This window comes from Zeus faber (genome assembly GCF_960531495.2).
Source record: "Zeus faber genome assembly, chromosome: 8".
NCBI lineage: Eukaryota > Metazoa > Chordata > Actinopteri > Zeiformes > Zeidae > Zeus > Zeus faber.
Window position 1 is genome coordinate 1,441,436 of NC_137195.1, and position 16,274 is coordinate 1,457,709.

The 16,274-nt window shown below is 49.3% G+C and overlaps 1 protein-coding gene across 1 annotated transcript in view; it reads left to right on the plus strand.

The window, feature by feature from the left end:
- The window catches only part of dennd4b (DENN/MADD domain containing 4B), a 35,301-nt gene that overhangs the window by 16,811 nt on the left and 2,216 nt on the right, over window positions 1-16,274 (plus strand). Inside the window, exons 4-27 of the mRNA XM_080006225.1 lie at window positions 546-615; window positions 1,005-1,174; window positions 1,436-1,677; window positions 1,799-1,865; window positions 3,512-3,570; window positions 3,693-3,837; window positions 4,285-4,460; window positions 5,085-5,185; window positions 5,325-5,540; window positions 5,760-5,905; window positions 7,623-7,756; window positions 7,847-7,961; window positions 8,592-8,798; window positions 9,492-9,620; window positions 11,169-11,313; window positions 11,407-11,562; window positions 11,772-11,940; window positions 12,042-12,324; window positions 12,445-12,549; window positions 12,758-12,927; window positions 13,169-13,283; window positions 13,701-13,922; window positions 14,120-14,216; window positions 15,513-15,678. Coding sequence (XP_079862351.1) covers window positions 546-615; window positions 1,005-1,174; window positions 1,436-1,677; window positions 1,799-1,865; window positions 3,512-3,570; window positions 3,693-3,837; window positions 4,285-4,460; window positions 5,085-5,185; window positions 5,325-5,540; window positions 5,760-5,905; window positions 7,623-7,756; window positions 7,847-7,961; window positions 8,592-8,798; window positions 9,492-9,620; window positions 11,169-11,313; window positions 11,407-11,562; window positions 11,772-11,940; window positions 12,042-12,324; window positions 12,445-12,549; window positions 12,758-12,927; window positions 13,169-13,283; window positions 13,701-13,922; window positions 14,120-14,216; window positions 15,513-15,678 — 3,605 coding nt within the window. The remainder of the gene's footprint in view (window positions 1-545; window positions 616-1,004; window positions 1,175-1,435; window positions 1,678-1,798; window positions 1,866-3,511; window positions 3,571-3,692; window positions 3,838-4,284; window positions 4,461-5,084; window positions 5,186-5,324; window positions 5,541-5,759; window positions 5,906-7,622; window positions 7,757-7,846; window positions 7,962-8,591; window positions 8,799-9,491; window positions 9,621-11,168; window positions 11,314-11,406; window positions 11,563-11,771; window positions 11,941-12,041; window positions 12,325-12,444; window positions 12,550-12,757; window positions 12,928-13,168; window positions 13,284-13,700; window positions 13,923-14,119; window positions 14,217-15,512; window positions 15,679-16,274) is intronic.

Sequence of the window (16,274 nt, forward strand, 5' to 3'; positions counted from 1 at the left end):
CTCCTCCTACTTCCCCTCTTATCCCTCCCACTCCTCATCTTACTCCTCCCACTCCTCCTACTCCTCTTACTCCTCCCACTCCTTCTCCTACTCCTCCCACTACTCCTCCTCCTCTTACTCCCCCCACCCCTCCTACTCCTCCCACTACTCCTTCTCCTCTTACTCCCCCCACTCCTCCTACTCCTCCCACTACTCCTCCTCCTCTTACTCCTCCCACTACTCCTCCTCCTCTTACTCCCCCCACTCCCCCTATTACCCCCCATTCCTTATCATACTCCTCCCACTCTTCTTACTCCTCCAACTCATTTTATTACTCCTCCCACCCCACTTCTTACTCCACCCACCCCACTCCTCCCACCCCACTCCTTACTCCTCCCACACCTCCTCTTACTACTCCCACACCTCCTCTTACTCCCTCCCACCCCACTCCTTACTCCTCCCACACCTCCCCTTCCACTCTTCTGTTCTACTCCTTTTACTCCTGTTCTCCTCTGCTCTTCTCACCTCCTCCTCCTCCTCTCAGACTGTGTTCTTCTTTCTTTCAGTTTGGTCCTGCCATGTACCTGTGTTATAAACGAGCTGTAGCTAAAGCCAACGCCCTGGTGTTCGAGGCCGGTGAGTCTGGAGCTTCAGTACATTCCTCCTTTCTGATCACGACCAAAAGAGCTCGATTTTTGTTTTTGAAAATTGGTTCCGAATGTTTTCAGGAAATAACTACATTTGCAAATCAAATGGGAACAACAGGCATGTTTGTTGTCTTTATTCCAGTGCAGAGGTAGAGGTAGCCTGTTTGTTTTGATGTGGGCTGCTGTAGCACTACACCACTGTTTGCCTCTGGGATGAATGAAGTATCTGTCACTCCTCACATCCCAGAGACAACTGGAAACATCTGAGTACTCGAGTACTGATGTGGTACTGATGCGTTACTGATACAGTACTAATGTAATACTGATGTGGTACTGATGTAGTACTGATGCAGTACTGATGCAGTAGTGTGTGTACAGGGCTGCTCAGCAGGTACCCAGAGGAGGACCTGGACTCCTTCCCTCTCCCAGACTCGGTCCCAGTCTTCTGTCTTCCCATGGGAGCCACGGTGGAGAGCTGGCCCATCAACACCAAGTACCAGCTTCCTGTGTTCTCCACCTTCGTCCTCACCTCCGCCTCCGGAGACAAGGTGCAGCACACACCAGTAGACACAATATACACCGATACACGCTAATACAGTTTAATACACACCACTATACATCAATACACACCAATATATCAACACTGGACGAGTGTTTGAGTCTCAGAAACCAAAGGACTCCAGTTGGTTTTCAGAATTGGATTCTTGGTTTGTTTTGATCAGCTGGTGATGGACTAGCGCTCCCTCTGGTGCTTTTAAAAGCTGCAGCTTCCAGTAGCGGTTCCACATGTTGTGACACCCCCTCCCCAGGTGTATGGAGCAGCCATCCAGTTCTACGAGGCGTTCCCCAGGGAGTGTCTGTCGGAGCGGCAGAGCCTCCATCTTGGTTTGCTGAGCGTGGTGGACCGCCGCCCCGTCACCAACAGGAGCGTGCACACCAGGAAGAGCGTGTGCGTGCTGTCCCACTGGCCCTTCTTCTCCGTCTTCCAGAAGTTTCTCACCTTTGTGTATCGCTACTCCGTCTCTGGACCCCACGTCCTGCCGCTGGAGAAGTCAGTGTGCCGTATACACCTCTATATACCCTCCAACATACCCTATATACCTCTAAATATACCCCTACACAGCTCCATGTTCCCTTTTCTCTTCTCTCTCTCTCTCTCTCTCTCTCTCCAGACACATCTCCAGTTTCATGCACAACGTTCCGTTCCCGTCCCCCCAGCGTCCCAGGATCCTGGTCCAGGTCAGCGCCAGCTCTCCAACCTGTGACACTCTGGGAATAGAACCTTTACACTCTGGTTCAGACTGACACTACGTTGGTTAAGAAAGGCACCAACTATGCTGCTCCCTTCCCCCAAAGTATCCCTCCTTTTGACCTAGGAAGCATGCTTGCTTCCTACTCCCTACCTAGGAAGTATCCTTGCTTCCTACCTCAGAAGTGTCCTTGCTTCCTACCCCTAACTAGGAAGTATCCTTGCTCCCTACCTCAGGAGTATCCTTGCTCCCTACCTAGGAAGAATCCTTACTCCCTAGCTTGGAAGTGTGCTTGCTTGCTCCCTACCCCTTAGGAAATATCCCTGCTCCCTTCTTAGGAAGTATCCTTGCTCCCTACCGAGGAAGTATCCTTGCTCCCTACCGAGGAAGTATCCTTGCTTCCTACCCCTACCTAGGAAGTATCCTTGCACCCTACCTCAGGAGTATCCTTGCTCCCTACCTAGGAAGAATCCTTACTCCCTAGCTTGGAAGTGTGCTTGCTTGCTCCCTACCCCTTAGGAAATATCCCTGCTCCCTTCTTAGGAAGTATCCTTACTCCCTACCTTGAAAGTATCCCTCCTTTCTACCTAGGAAGTATCCTTGCTTCCTACCACCTACCTAGGAAGTATCCCTGCTCCCTACCTAGGAAGCATCCCTGTATCCCTCCCCACAGGGATTATCTTTGTGTTTATGTTGGTTGTTTTTGTTTTTTTTGCATGTGTTACCAGGGCAACCAAACTATAGCTGGAGTTAATGGACGGCGTTCCCTTTAATACGTCACTTCCTGCATCGACAGGAAACTGGAGGCGGTTTGGTTTGTAAACTGAACTCAGCCGATCTGAACCAGCCAATCGTTTTAGTGCTTTACAGATTCTGTCCAATCAGGGTTCAGGGGTGTAGCTGTGATTGACGGGGGTTCTGATCCACCAACTAGAAACCAGGCTTGTCACACACGGTCCATACACAACACGCTGTTTTTATTTTCCTCCATTCTGTCAGTTCTCGTTTTTTAAACGGTGAACAACTTAAATGCAGACGCTTAATTTATAAAATAAACATTCCCCTCTAGTGGCAGAAGGATGTAACCGTTGTGAAAAGTTGTAAAGGGGAGAAATAGGCGGAGTTATGAGGGGGCAAGGTTTCAGGAAATAAGAAAATCCCAATTAATTTAGTCAAGCATCTGTAACAGCCTAGCAGCAAAAAGTACCAGGATGTCATAGTACATCTGGGGAAATGTCATCGTATGCAGGAGTCCAGAGATCCGTAGCAGCTGGATCCAAAACGTGGCAGGACTTTTCCTTTGTGAGCCTGGAGCTCTCCTCCTCTGGACGAACACATCCTGGGTAACGCAGGTTGTACTTCCTGAAACCTCGCTGGCCGTCATAGCTCCGCCCACTTCTGCCCTCCATCATGGAGGACGGCGGCAGCGTTTTAAAATGGCTCCACTGTGACGAGCCTTACGTAAAGTGCATGAATAATATCACTGCATGACCCAATTACTTCCCTTAACCTGTGTGTGTGTGTGTGTGTGTTGGAGGGGACGACCTTCTGTCGGAGAAAACGGAGAGAAGGTGTATACATGTCAATTGGACGTACAGAACATGGACTCTCTCTCTGTCTCTCTCTCTCTCTCAGCTCTCTCCGTATGACAACCTGCTGCTCTGTCAGCCCGTCTCCTCTCCTCTGCCTCTGAGGTCAGTAGCACTGTAGTAGTACTAGTGGAGTAGTTGTAGAGCTAGTAGTATATGAGTAGAGTGGTCCCAGTAGAGTGGTACCAGTAGAGTGGTACCAGTCTGCTGGATGTGTCGCCCCCTAGTGGAGCCAGTTTCCTGAAGCTGCTCCAGAACCTGGGTCCAGAGAACGCCTGCACGCTGCTGCTGGCGGTTCTGACCGAACACAAGCTGCTGCTGCACTCGCTGCGAGCCGACGTTCTGACGTCCGTCAGCGAGGCACTGGTCTCCGTAAGAGAGAAACACACACACACACACACAGAAACACACACACACACACACACAGAAACATCACAACAATCCGGTATTACCGTTATTATTACTGTGATTATAGAGGTATACATTTCGAGAGATGTCACTCCTTTAATTCAGGGTTTTAACATTGAAAAGATGCACTTACAAACAAAAAGTGAACAAACCTCAAATTAAAACAGAAAAATGTAAATGTTGCCGTTAAAAACCCTAACACATGTAAGAGAAGATAAACTCGCTTAAAAATGTAGACATGGCATCAAAAAAATATGTAGATATATCAATTCAAATTAGGATGTAGACTCAAGATACACAACAGAAATATGTAAGCATTGCACTTAAAAAAAAAAAAAAAAAATATATATATATATATATATATATATATTGTATAGTTTGAGATAATGGAATATCTGTCTCCCTCTCCAGATGACCTTCCCCCTACGCTGGCCCTGCCCCTACATCCCGCTGTGTCCCCTGCAGATGGCCGATGTGCTGCTGGCCCCCATGCCCTTCATCGTGGGTGTCCACTCCAGCTACTTCGACCAGCACGACCCCCCTGGGGATGTGGTCTGCGTGGACGTGGACACCAACACCATCTTCCAGTAGGTTCCCACAGGAAGTCCCCCCGTGGAGCCCCGGGGCTCCATGAGGCCCCAGGGACACGTGGAGCACCAGGGTTTCTTGGAGCCACTGGGATCCGTTAAGTCTGTGGGAGTCCCAAGCTCCATGGAAGTTTCAGATATCTGTGAAGCCTGAGGGATCCATGAGGGCCCCAGGGGTCCATGTAGCCTCAGGGGTCTAGGGAACTCCAGGGGCTATATCATGGCTCCTCTGAAGTTTTAGAGTGGACTCTTTTCCCAGATCAGCTTCCAACTGAAAAACATGAAACTCATGAAGTCCATACTGTATTTAAAGGGATACTCCAGTTCTGCATGCTAACTATGTTAGCTAAATGAATGGCTGCAGAGGGGATCAGCTAGCCTAGCTTCTGTGAAATGGGGGAAGTGCATCTTCCAGCATCAAAAAGTCATAATAGCTGAGTTATTTTAGCGATACATTCTTGCGTCATTTTAAAGAGTACAAATAAAAACATGAACATACAGTTAGTTTAAAATATGTTCGGAACAACTATAAAGTACAACTATGGTGAAAGTGGAATATCCCTTAAAATGCTCCAGCAGAGCAGCGTTTGCTTCACTTACCATCTCACCCTCTCAACCCGTCAGGTCGGATGACAAGAAGCCGTTGTCATGGAGATCGTTACCTAGAAAGCCCGGCAAGATTCTGTTCAACTCCCTGACCAACCTGCACAGGACTCTGAAGCAGAGTGAGTGACGGGCCTGGAGCCCCGCCCACCTGTCAATCAAACCCTGTCCCTGGGGGACCGGTCGATGAAATACATAAACCTAAATGCGTATCACATAACTCCTAATGCCTCATCCTCACTCCTCCTCTCCTGATTGCAGTTTGCACTCCTGGCCAGGAGGAGGCCACCTTGGAGTTCCTGCTGACGGACTACGACCAGATCTACCGTCGTCAGAAGCAGCTGGAGCTGGAGATCCAGGAGGCCTTCCTGCGCTTCATGAGCCTCCTGCTGCGCGGCTACCGCAGCTTCCTGCTGCCCATCACCCAGGCCCCCTGCGACACCACCACCGACTGCAGCTCCCTCTTTAACCTGCAGGGTGAGGCGGGAGCGACAGAGGGACGGATTGTTGGATGGATGGAGGGAGAGATGGATAGATGGATGAATTGAATTGATTGATTTGAATTGGATGGAGTGATGGCGGGACAGATGGGTCTATGATGGATGGAGGGAAGGAAGGGTGGATTGATTGAACGACTGGTAGATTGAGTCAAAATGATGAAGTCCTGATGTCTCTCTCTCTCTCCCCATCCTTCAGGCTTCCTGAAGTCCAGGGATCGGACCCAGCAGAAGTTCTTCTCTCAGTTGACCCGGACCCAGATGTTTACTCAGTTCGTCGAGGAATGTTCCTTCGTCAGCGACCGCCATGCCTGCCTGGAGTTTTTCGACGAGTGTGTCCAGAAGGTGCGACCCAGGCGGCCATGTTTAGTTGGTTGGTCGTTTGGTGTTTGATTGGTGGGTGTTGGGTTGGTTGGTGGGTGTTGGGTTGGTTGGTTGGGTGGTGTTTGATTGGTGGGTGTTGGGTTGGTTGGTTGGGTGGTGTTTAATTGGTGGGTGTTGGGTTGGTTGGTGTTTAATTGGTGGGTGTTGGGTTGATTGGTTGATTGTTGGGTTGGTTGGTTGGTTGGTGTTTAATTGGTGGGTGTTGGGTTGGTTGGTTGGGTGGTGTTTAATTGGTGGGTGTTGGGTTGGTTGGTGTTTAATTGGTGGGTGTTGGGTTGATTGGTTGATTGTTGGGTTGGTTGGTTGGTTGGTGTTTAATTGGTGGGTGTTGGGTTGGTTGGTGTTTAATTGGTGGGTGTTGGGTTGGTGTTGAGTTGGTTGGTTGGTCGGTTGTTTGATGTTGAGTTGGTTGGTATTTAATTGGTGGGTGTTGAGTTGGTTGGGTGGTGTTTAATTGGTGGGTGTTGGGTTGGTTGGTTGGTTGGTGTTGAGTTGGTTGGTGTTTGGTTGGTTGTTTGGTGTTGGTTGGTGTTTAATTGGTGGGTGTTGGGTTGGTTGGTTGATTGTTGGGTTGGTTGGTTGGTTGGTGTTTAATTGGTGGGTGTTGGGTTGGTGTTTGGTTGGTTGTTTGGTGTTGGTTGGTGTTTAATTGGTGGGTGTTGGGTTGGTTGGTTGGTTGTTTGGTGTTGAGTTGGTTGGTTGGCGTTTAATTGGTGGGTGTTGGGTTGGTTGGTTGGTTGGTTGGTGTTGAGTTGGTTGGTTGGTGTTTAATTGGTGGGTGTTGGGTTGGTGTTGAGTTGGTTGGTTGGTCGGTTGTTTGATGTTGAGTTGGTTGGTATTTAATTGGTGGGTGTTGAGTTGGTTGGGTGGTGTTTAATTGGTGGGTGTTGGGTTGGTTGGTTGGTTGGTGTTGAGTTGGTTGGTGTTTGGTTGGTTGTTTGGTGTTGGTTGGTGTTTAATTGGTGGGTGTTGGGTTGGTTGGTTGATTGTTGGGTTGGTTGGTTGGTTGGTGTTTAATTGGTGGGTGTTGGGTTGGTGTTTGGTTGGTTGTTTGGTGTTGGTTGGTGTTTAATTGGTGGGTGTTGGGTTGGTTGGTTGGTTGTTTGGTGTTGAGTTGGTTGGTTGGCGTTTAATTGGTGGGTGTTGGGTTGGTTGGTTGGTTGGTTGGTGTTGAGTTGGTTGGTTGGTGTTTAATTGGTGGGTGTTGGGTTGGTTGGTTGGTTGGTGTCTTGGTGGGTGTTTGCTTGGGTGGAGAGCACTAGTAAAGAGCTCAGCAGATGGACGCTCAGTCTAGTTTAGTGAATGGGTCAGTTGCTTTGAAGGGCTCTGTGGTTACAGGATTGATCATGACTCACTCTTGATATATTGACATTTAATACATAATCAAAATGTAACTTAAGTTTTCATGGGACGTACGTTACATAAATATTCTTGAACAAGTTCAGTTTAATTCAGAAATTGTATATTTCAATTAATTAGTGACTGGAATCAGATGGTATCGGAGCATCGCTTCTTGTCACCCAGCGCTCACTGCTTTGTATTGTTTGTTATTGTTTGACATCCAGCTCCACTGACCTGCTCACGGTGTGTTGCTGGTAGTTAGTTAGTTAGTTAGTCCAGTTAGTATCTAGTTAGTAGCGAGCTAGGTGGCTGCGTAGTGAGTGGTGTGTGTCTGCAGGTGGACGTGGAGAAGCCGGAGGAGGTGAAGCTGGTGGATGTGGATGAGTCTCACGGCGGAGAACACACGGTGTTCATCATGCCGCCAGAGGACCCTCAGCAGGCGGACGGCAGCGAGTGTGCTGCCCTCTACAGGTGGAACACACACCTTACACACAACGTGTCAAATAGTAAATCATACTTCATCAAGTAGGTTTTTAACAGTTTATTGTTGTTTTCCATTAGTTATGAGACCTTCCCGGTTTTGAGGGCGGAGCTATTCGACCGGCCCCAGGATCAGCTCCGCCTCCCAGCCAATCGCAGTGCTCCAAATAGCCCCGCCCCCAGGCGCACCAAGCAGGTACCCCCACGCCTTCCATCTGATCGGAATCTGTGTAAAAGATTCAAAATGAAACCGCAAATAGGTGGTGTGGTTATGTAGCACCTTTCTAAACGCTTCTGTTACGAGGTGCGTTACCAGCAGCAGTAACGTCAAAGAAAATACACAATGAAATATGAGCTGAAACACATTTCAATAAAGACGACAAAACAATGGAGGCTTGTTGAACTCTGCAGAGTGTGATCCCACAGCCCTGACCCACTTCCCCGTCACGCACGAAGGGGCTGGGGGGCTGTCTGACTGGGCCATTTCACTTTCCTGAAAATTAATATTTTAATGGTTGTGCAATATTTAAAAGCTCCAGGCTCAATCTCCTCGATGAATAATCTCCAGAAAACACAAGAATGGATGAGAGGCCCAAATGTATCACTGTGGAGGAAACAGATGACATGTTGATTATCTAGTCATAAAATACAAGCTGTTCACTGTCACCTTGTGGTGGACGGGAGTTGATCTTCTAAATGGGACTCAGCACTGTATGATCCACTGCTACTGCCATTACCCACGATGCACCTCAAAGTGTTGTAGAGTAGTATGTATGAGGAGTGACCGAGTAGAGGCTGACGGGAAGGTGTGCTCCCTCCGCTCCAGGAGATCAAGCTGGCCCAGAAGCGGGCCCAGAAGTACTCCACGGTGCCGGACATGTGGTCCAAGTGCCTGCTGGGCCACTGCTACGGCCTGTGGTTCATCTACCTGCCCACGCTCGTACGCGCCGAGAGCGCCAAGGTGCGAGCGCTGCACGCCGCCTACGACGTCCTCAAGCACATGGAGAGCCGCAAGGTGGTGCTGCCCGACGAGGTGAGGGGGGCGGGCGCGTGCGCACACACATACACGCACAACCACACACACACGCACACACACACAAGCACATACACACATACATACATACATACATACATACATACATACATACACCTCCAGATAGTTTTTCTTTTTGGAGCTGTTGGCCCAGCATTACAAGGGGTGTGGCAGCTTCTAGGTGGTGTTTTTAGGAAATAGGACTCATTGCAGTAGGACACATCCTAGAAAGGTTTTTGGGATTTTAAGGAAACATCAGGTGGTTCTTTAGACAGAATTTGATTTCTTTATATGTGGTTGTTTTAATGAGGCTGGTCACATGACGCCAGTGAAGCCTTCAGTCCGTGTGTTTGCTAGAACACCTAACAAACAATGAAGATATGACTTTTGAACAACGACACAGCACAACAGACCTGAGGGAGCAGGTGTGCAGGGAGCAGGTGTGCAGGGAACAGGTGTGCAGGGAGCAGGTGTGCAGGGAGCTGTGTCTGAATGAGTCAAATGAAATTCCACTTGAGTTGGATGACTTCACATCTATTCCAGTGTAAATGTTAGTCTTAAAAAAACTGTAAAAGATTGTTTTGTCACATCCAGTATATCTGTGTATTAACTGTACACATTCTACATGTGCACATGTACTTCCTGGTGTGTGTATTTGCTGCAGCTGTGTGTACTTCCTGGTGTGTGTTTCAGGTGTGTTACCGCACCCTGATGCAGCTGTGTGGTCAGTACGGTCAGCCGGTGCTCGCCGTCCGAGTTCTGCTGGAGATGAAGAAAGCAGGAGTCACTCCAAATACTATCACATACGGATACTACAACAAGGTACCTCCAGTACTACTACACACACAGTTCTACACACACACTACTACTACACACACTACTACTACACACACAGGACAACTACACACACAGGATTACTACACACACAGTACTACCCCCACACAGTACTACTACACACACAGTACTACTATACGCACAGGACAACTACACACACAGGATTACTACTACACACACAGTACTACTACACACACAGGACTACTACACACACAGGACTACTACACACATAGCACTACTACACACACAGCACTACTACACACACAGCACCACTACACACACAGCACTACTACACACACAGCACTACTACACATACAGTACAACAATGTACATGATTCAATAAACACCCCAACAGGGAAAAGTGTTTTCCACCATCTAGCTCCTCCTCCATGAGGTACAGGAAGTAGAAAATACAGTTTTATCTCAAAATCACAATTTGTAAAAGGACTTGATGTTGGCTGGCGCTGGGATGGTGACTGTGTGGAGCTTCCAAGCCCTTACTGATGAGGGATCATGTAAATATCCAAAGAACCACAGTCAAAATAAAATGAGGAACAAATGTCACCGTCGATGTGATTTAAATCAGTTGGAGTCACTGAAAAGTGATAAATTCATATTAACGTTGAAGCCAAGATCCACACGCTGCAGAATAAACAGGAGATGAACTGAAACCGGTCTCAACTGGAATGTTGTGTTGGGGGGGTTGAACGGGGCGGGGCACTCTGCACGACACCCAGCTGCTGCCCAAGTAGTCAAGTACAAAGTACAAATAATAGCAACACAACGATGAGCACCGCTGGTTACAGACAGCTGAGCGGTTAAAGGAAAAAGCTGGAACAATGAGCGCAGGAACGCCGCTTCCATACAGGTGTGGTACGTGAATATCCCATAATGCTCTGGAGCAGGCCCAGTTGACCCTGATTCTGGATCAAGATGCAAAAAAAAAAAAAAAACAGAGCTTGACTTGAGGTTGGGGCTGCACACTGTACATCACCTTCAGTCCTGTGCTCCCCTCCCCCTGGACCGGGTTGGAGCAGGGGGAGGCTCCAGGTTCCTGTTATTAGCGCATGTTCCCCGTTCCATCCCAGCGATGAGCAGGAAACTCTCCAGTGAAAACCATTCTCTCTTGGTTGAAGCAGCGGTGTTGAGAGGTGAAAGAGATCCGTAGCAGCTGGATCCAAAACGTGGCAGGACTTTTCCTTTGTGAGCCTGGAGCTCTCCTCCTCTGGACGAACACATCCTGGGTAACGCAGGTTGTACTTCCTGAAACCTCGCTGGCCGTCATAGCCCCGCCCACTACTGCCCTCCATCATGGAGGACGGCGGCAGCGTTTTAAAATGGCTCCACTGTGACGAGCCTTACGTAAAGTGCATGAATAATATCACTGCATGACCCAATTACTTCCCTAAACCTGTGTGTGTGTGTTGGAGGGGACGACCTTCTGTCGGAGAAAACATAGTATATCAATGAAAATTGGATGTACAGAACATTCTCTCTCTCTCTCTCTCTCTCTCTCTCTCTCTCTCTCTCTCTCAGGCGGTGCTGGAGAGCAAGTGGCCCTCCACCAACCAGGGCGGCCGCCTGCGCTGGGCCAAGCTGCGTAACGTCCTGTTGGCCGTCGCTCAGTTCAGACGGCCAATCAGACGGCGGCACAAGAGCGACTCCCTGGGATCCGAGAGCGGTCCGTCCTCCTGGTGGAACTGGGCTTGATCAGTGCCAGGCTGAAGGGCTCCTCGGCAGCGTTTTGAGATCTATTTCCTGTTTCCTCCCGCAGACGTGAGGATGGACTCGGTGCAGAGGCTCCGCCCCCACTCCAACCTGATTCGCCAGTCGAGCTGGAGCGGCCTGAGTGACAGCTCCAGCCACGAGTCTCTGAGCAGCCCCCTGCTGAAGAGCAACAGCCTGAGCAGCATGAAGAGCTCAGCCGAGAGTGAGACCTCCACCTCCCCTGCATCGCTCCCTCTTTCCACCTCTCTCTCTGTCAGCCCCTTCGCTTGTTCTTCTTCGCCTCCTCCTTCTTCTTCTTACATGTCGTTGCACATCATTAAATGATGTAGGCACATTGGTGAAAAAGCATGCATCCCAGCATGCACTGCGGTCCAGATGCCATTTTAGAATGTCCTCTCCTCCTCCACACAGAGCTCAAAGTGTCCGAGGCGCTGCTCTCCAGGAAGCCTCCTGCTGGGCCGCGGGACTCGTCCAGCTGCGCCACGCTGCCCCCTGCTGGCGCCCTGCTGCGCCGCAGCCAGGTGTGTCTGTCCACCTTCTACAAGGAGAGCGAGACGGGCGACTCGGACGCCGACTGCAGGTCAGAGCCATGAGCGGAACGCTCCTTTTGCCCTGGCAGCGTTAGTGCCTTGCTCGAGGGGACAGGACCCCCACTCACTTTGTGTCGCTGTGCCTCTCCAGACCCGGGGCGTCTCGGGACCAGGCGGTGGACGAGAACTCCAACAACGTCTCGTCCCCCGGCAGGGGAGGCCTGGCGGGGAAGCTGCAGCAGCTCCTCACCCCCACCCGACACCGGACCTCCGCCCGCCGCGCCACCAGCGTGGGGGACCGGCGGGGGGAGGGCGGGGGGGGAGACGGGGGAGGCGGGGGCCGCAGGTTCTCGGAGCAGAGGCCGTCCCGCAAGGCCCAGATGGCCGAAACCCTGCTGAAGGCCAAGGAGAGGCTGGTGAACGCCACCTCAGAGGTCAGAGGTCGTCCGGGTCCAAGCGCTGAAGAGTCTTTCATTTAGTTTTTAAAACATAATAATAATAATAATAATAATAATACTAATAATAACTTTATTATTCTGATGCTTCTACCTCAGAGTTCTTTATCCGTAGGAAGTGACATGGACCTGACTGACAGCCCGAGCCCGGCCTATCCACTGCGTCGCTCCTGGGACGCCAACCAGGAGGGGGCGGGGCTTGAGGTACACCTCACATTCTGCCTGCACCAGTTGACTGTCTAGTGCCACGCCTCTGACCGGTAGCCCCGCCCACTTGGTCGTTGGCCCCGCCCCTTGATCGGCACTCACTCATTAAAAGGCCAATGGCCCCTTTTGAATATAAATTTGAAATAGTGATATGTATCTACGTGTCTGGTCCCCTCTCTCTGTCCCCGGTGACCTCTGACCCCAGGTGCTGATGTCCAGCTGCTCCTTGTGCCGGAGCTGCGACTCCCTAGTGTACGATGAGGAGATCATGGCCGGGTGGACGTCGGACGACTCCAACCTGAACTCCTCCTGCCCCTTCTGCTCCTCCTCCTTTGTGCCCTTCCTCAGCGCAGAGGTCTGCGACCCGGGACCCAGGTACCTGTCTGTCTGCCTGCCTGTTTGTCTGCATGTCTGAGAGAAGGGGGATGTAGAGAAGGAGGATGGAGGGATGAGAGATGGAGGATGGAGGGATGACAGGCTGCTCTTTGTGAGCCCCTTCTCTCATCCCTCCTTCTCTCCATCCCTGACAGAGAGGGATAGAGGATGAAGGGATGAGAGAAGGGGTATGGAGGCATGAGGGATGCAGCATGGAGGTCTGAATGTGTCTGTGCCTCAGTCGGCAGCTCTTTGCGGAGGATGAGGATGAGGGGCAGAGCTCAGCGTCGCCCCCTGGAGGTCTGGAGGCTGCACACTGCAACGGCCTGAGAGAGGACAGGAGGGGCTTCGTCACGGTAACAACCACTATACACACACACAGTACATACACGTACTATACCCTATACACACACTATATACACACTATATACACTATATTCACACTTTATACACACAATATACACTTTATACACACTATATACGTACGATACACTATATACACACTACTGTGTGTATATAGTGTATAGTTCCTCCCCTATACACTATAGTGTATATACTGTATATATATGCACACTATATACACACTAGACACTATATAAACAATATATATATACTATATACACACTATACTGTGTACACAATATACACATTACACATGATATACACACTATATACACACTATACTGTATACACAATACACATTACATATGATATACACACTATATACACACAAATGTCTGGACTGTGACATGACAGCAGCTTTGGACCCCCAGTCCCCTCCCCAGGTGAGCGTGGCCTACCTCAGTCCTCTGGTTCTGCGGAAGGAGCTGGAGTCACTCCTGGAGAACGAGGGCGAGGCGGTGCTGTCGCACCCCCAGCTGCTGGAGAGCCACTGCATCCTGTACTGGAACCTGCTGTGGTGGTTCAGCCGACTGGGGCTGCCCTCCAAGCTGCTGCTGCTGCTGCGGGGCTCCCCCCTGGGGGGCTCCACTCAGGTACATACACACACGTGTCCAACAGGTCATATGAAGAAGAAATGTTTACTAGGGATCTGCAGGGCAGGGTGATACTGAAGAAAATAACTGATTGTGTGTGTGTGTGTGTGTGTGTGTGTGTGTGTGTGTGTGTGTGTGTGTGTGTGTGTGTGTGTGTGTGTGTGTGTGTGTGTGTGTGTGTGTGTGTGCGTGTGCAGGCTGAGGGCTCAGCGTTCAGGGTGCGTCTCCTCTGGGACACTCTGAGTCCAGACACCGACCACTGGCCGCCCCTCTACGTTCTGTGGAGGATACACAGTAAGACACACACACAAAAACACACACACTTGTAGGGGTGGTATCTCAGGAGGTAGAGCTGGTGGTCTAGTCATCTAAAGGTTGCTGGTTGGATCCCAGGCTCCTCCTGCTAGCATGCTGTAGTGTCCTTGAGCAAGACACTTAACCCCTCATTGCTCCTGATGGCTGCGTCCGTCGGTGTTTGAATAATTGTAAGTCGCTTTGGATAAAAGCGTCTGATAAATGTAATGTAAAGAAGACTGGAGTGAGGCTGCCGCCCCCTGCTGAGTGCCTCATGTTGACAGAAGCTGAAGCAGTACATTTATGAACATATGATCCATTTGACCTTTATTATGTAACAACACAATAAATACACAATGTGTGTTTTTGTTTCTGTGTGTTTTTGTTTCTGTGTGTTTTTTTGTTTCTGTGTGTTTTGTTGTTTCTCTGTGTGTTTTTGTTTTTCTGTGTGTTTTTGTTTCTGTGTTTTTTTTGTTTGTGTTTTTGTTTCTCTGTGTGTTTTTGTTTTTCTGTGTTTGTTTCTGTGTTTTTGTTTCTGTGTGTTTCTGTGTTTTTGTTTCTATGTGTGTGTTTTTGTTTCTATGTGTGTTTCTGTGTTTTTGTGTGTATTTTTGTTTCTGTGTTTTTTGTGTGTATTTCTTTCTTTGTTTTTTTGTGTGTATTTGTTTGTGTGTATGTGTTTTTGTTTCTGTGTATGTGTGTGCGTGTATGTGTGTTTTTGTGTGCGTGTGTTTTTGTGTGTGTTTTTGTGTGTGCGTGTGTGTTTTCGTTTCTGTGTGTGTGTTTTTGATTGTGTGTATGTGTTTTTGTTTCGGTGTGTGTTTTTTTTCTGTGTGTGTGTGTTTTCGTTTCTGTGTGTGTGTGTTTTTGATTGTGTGTGTTTGTTTCTGTGTGTGTGTTTTTGAGTGTGTGTATGTGTGTTTTTGTTTCGGTGTGTGGTTTTTTTTCTGTGTGTGTGTGTTTTTGTGTATGTGTGTGTGTGTGCATGTATGTGTGTGTTTGTGTGTGTCTTTCATTGTATAATTGTATTATTTCAACTACTATAATGCAACACTTGTCACTTGCAATACTAGTAACGTGTTGCATTGTTCATCTTAAAAAGTTGTGACCCTGCACCACGCTGTTTAAACACCACATTATGTTCATAGGTTCAAACATGTATTCAAAATAAAGACCAAATGAATCACATTCTGTCAAGATATTCTGGGATGCTGAGGGGTTCTTAGCGTGGTTACAGTGAGTTTTCACTCTAGTGTTTTGACCTCTGACCCCTGGCTACTCCCCCCCATCCACCAGGTGGCGCCCCCATGCGCAACTACCGGTGGCGGCGGCACAACCACCCGTTCAGCCTGCGCCTCCTGGAGGAGCTGCTGCGCTGCGTGGGCATGAACGAGGTCCACAAGGCGGTGACGCTGCTGCTGGACACGCTGGCCAAGCAACCGGCCTCGCCCAAGCTGCAGAGGTACCGGCACCTGCAGCGTTACTATCAAACAACGTTCACATTGTTATCAGGCCACGACTTTCCCATACCAATATTGTTGACGGTTGTCGTCCAATTATTTGGAGTTTATGTCGTATTCGGGAAGTATCGTAAGTCTCATTGGGTTGATCTGACCTACGTCAATGACAAACATCATGTGATCTGATCACGCTCACGTGATTGGACGGCGGCACATACGGTCCCTCCCCCCACGGCTGCTGCACAAAACACAACACTTAATTTGAGCAGAAGCCTCAACAGCCCATGGCCCCGTCCTGTCAGTGTACGGAGCTTCTTGTCTTTGTCTTGATGGCAGAGAAGCTCCGTGACAAGACTCCACAACACACATCACAATAACTCCATGAGGTCGTAGAGAGGTCGGGTCTGCATCAGTTTGAATTAAAACATTTGCGTATTACAGCGTAGTAACGGTGTGAAACAGATCAGAGGAGTCTGCTCAGGAAGTGTGAAGTTTCCTTTTGTCTGAACTCAACATGGCTCCTTGGGGAGATTGATGTGTTGGATGTCAGAGCAGAGATTGAAACCTTGTCTTGGTGTCAACATCACATGGAACAGAC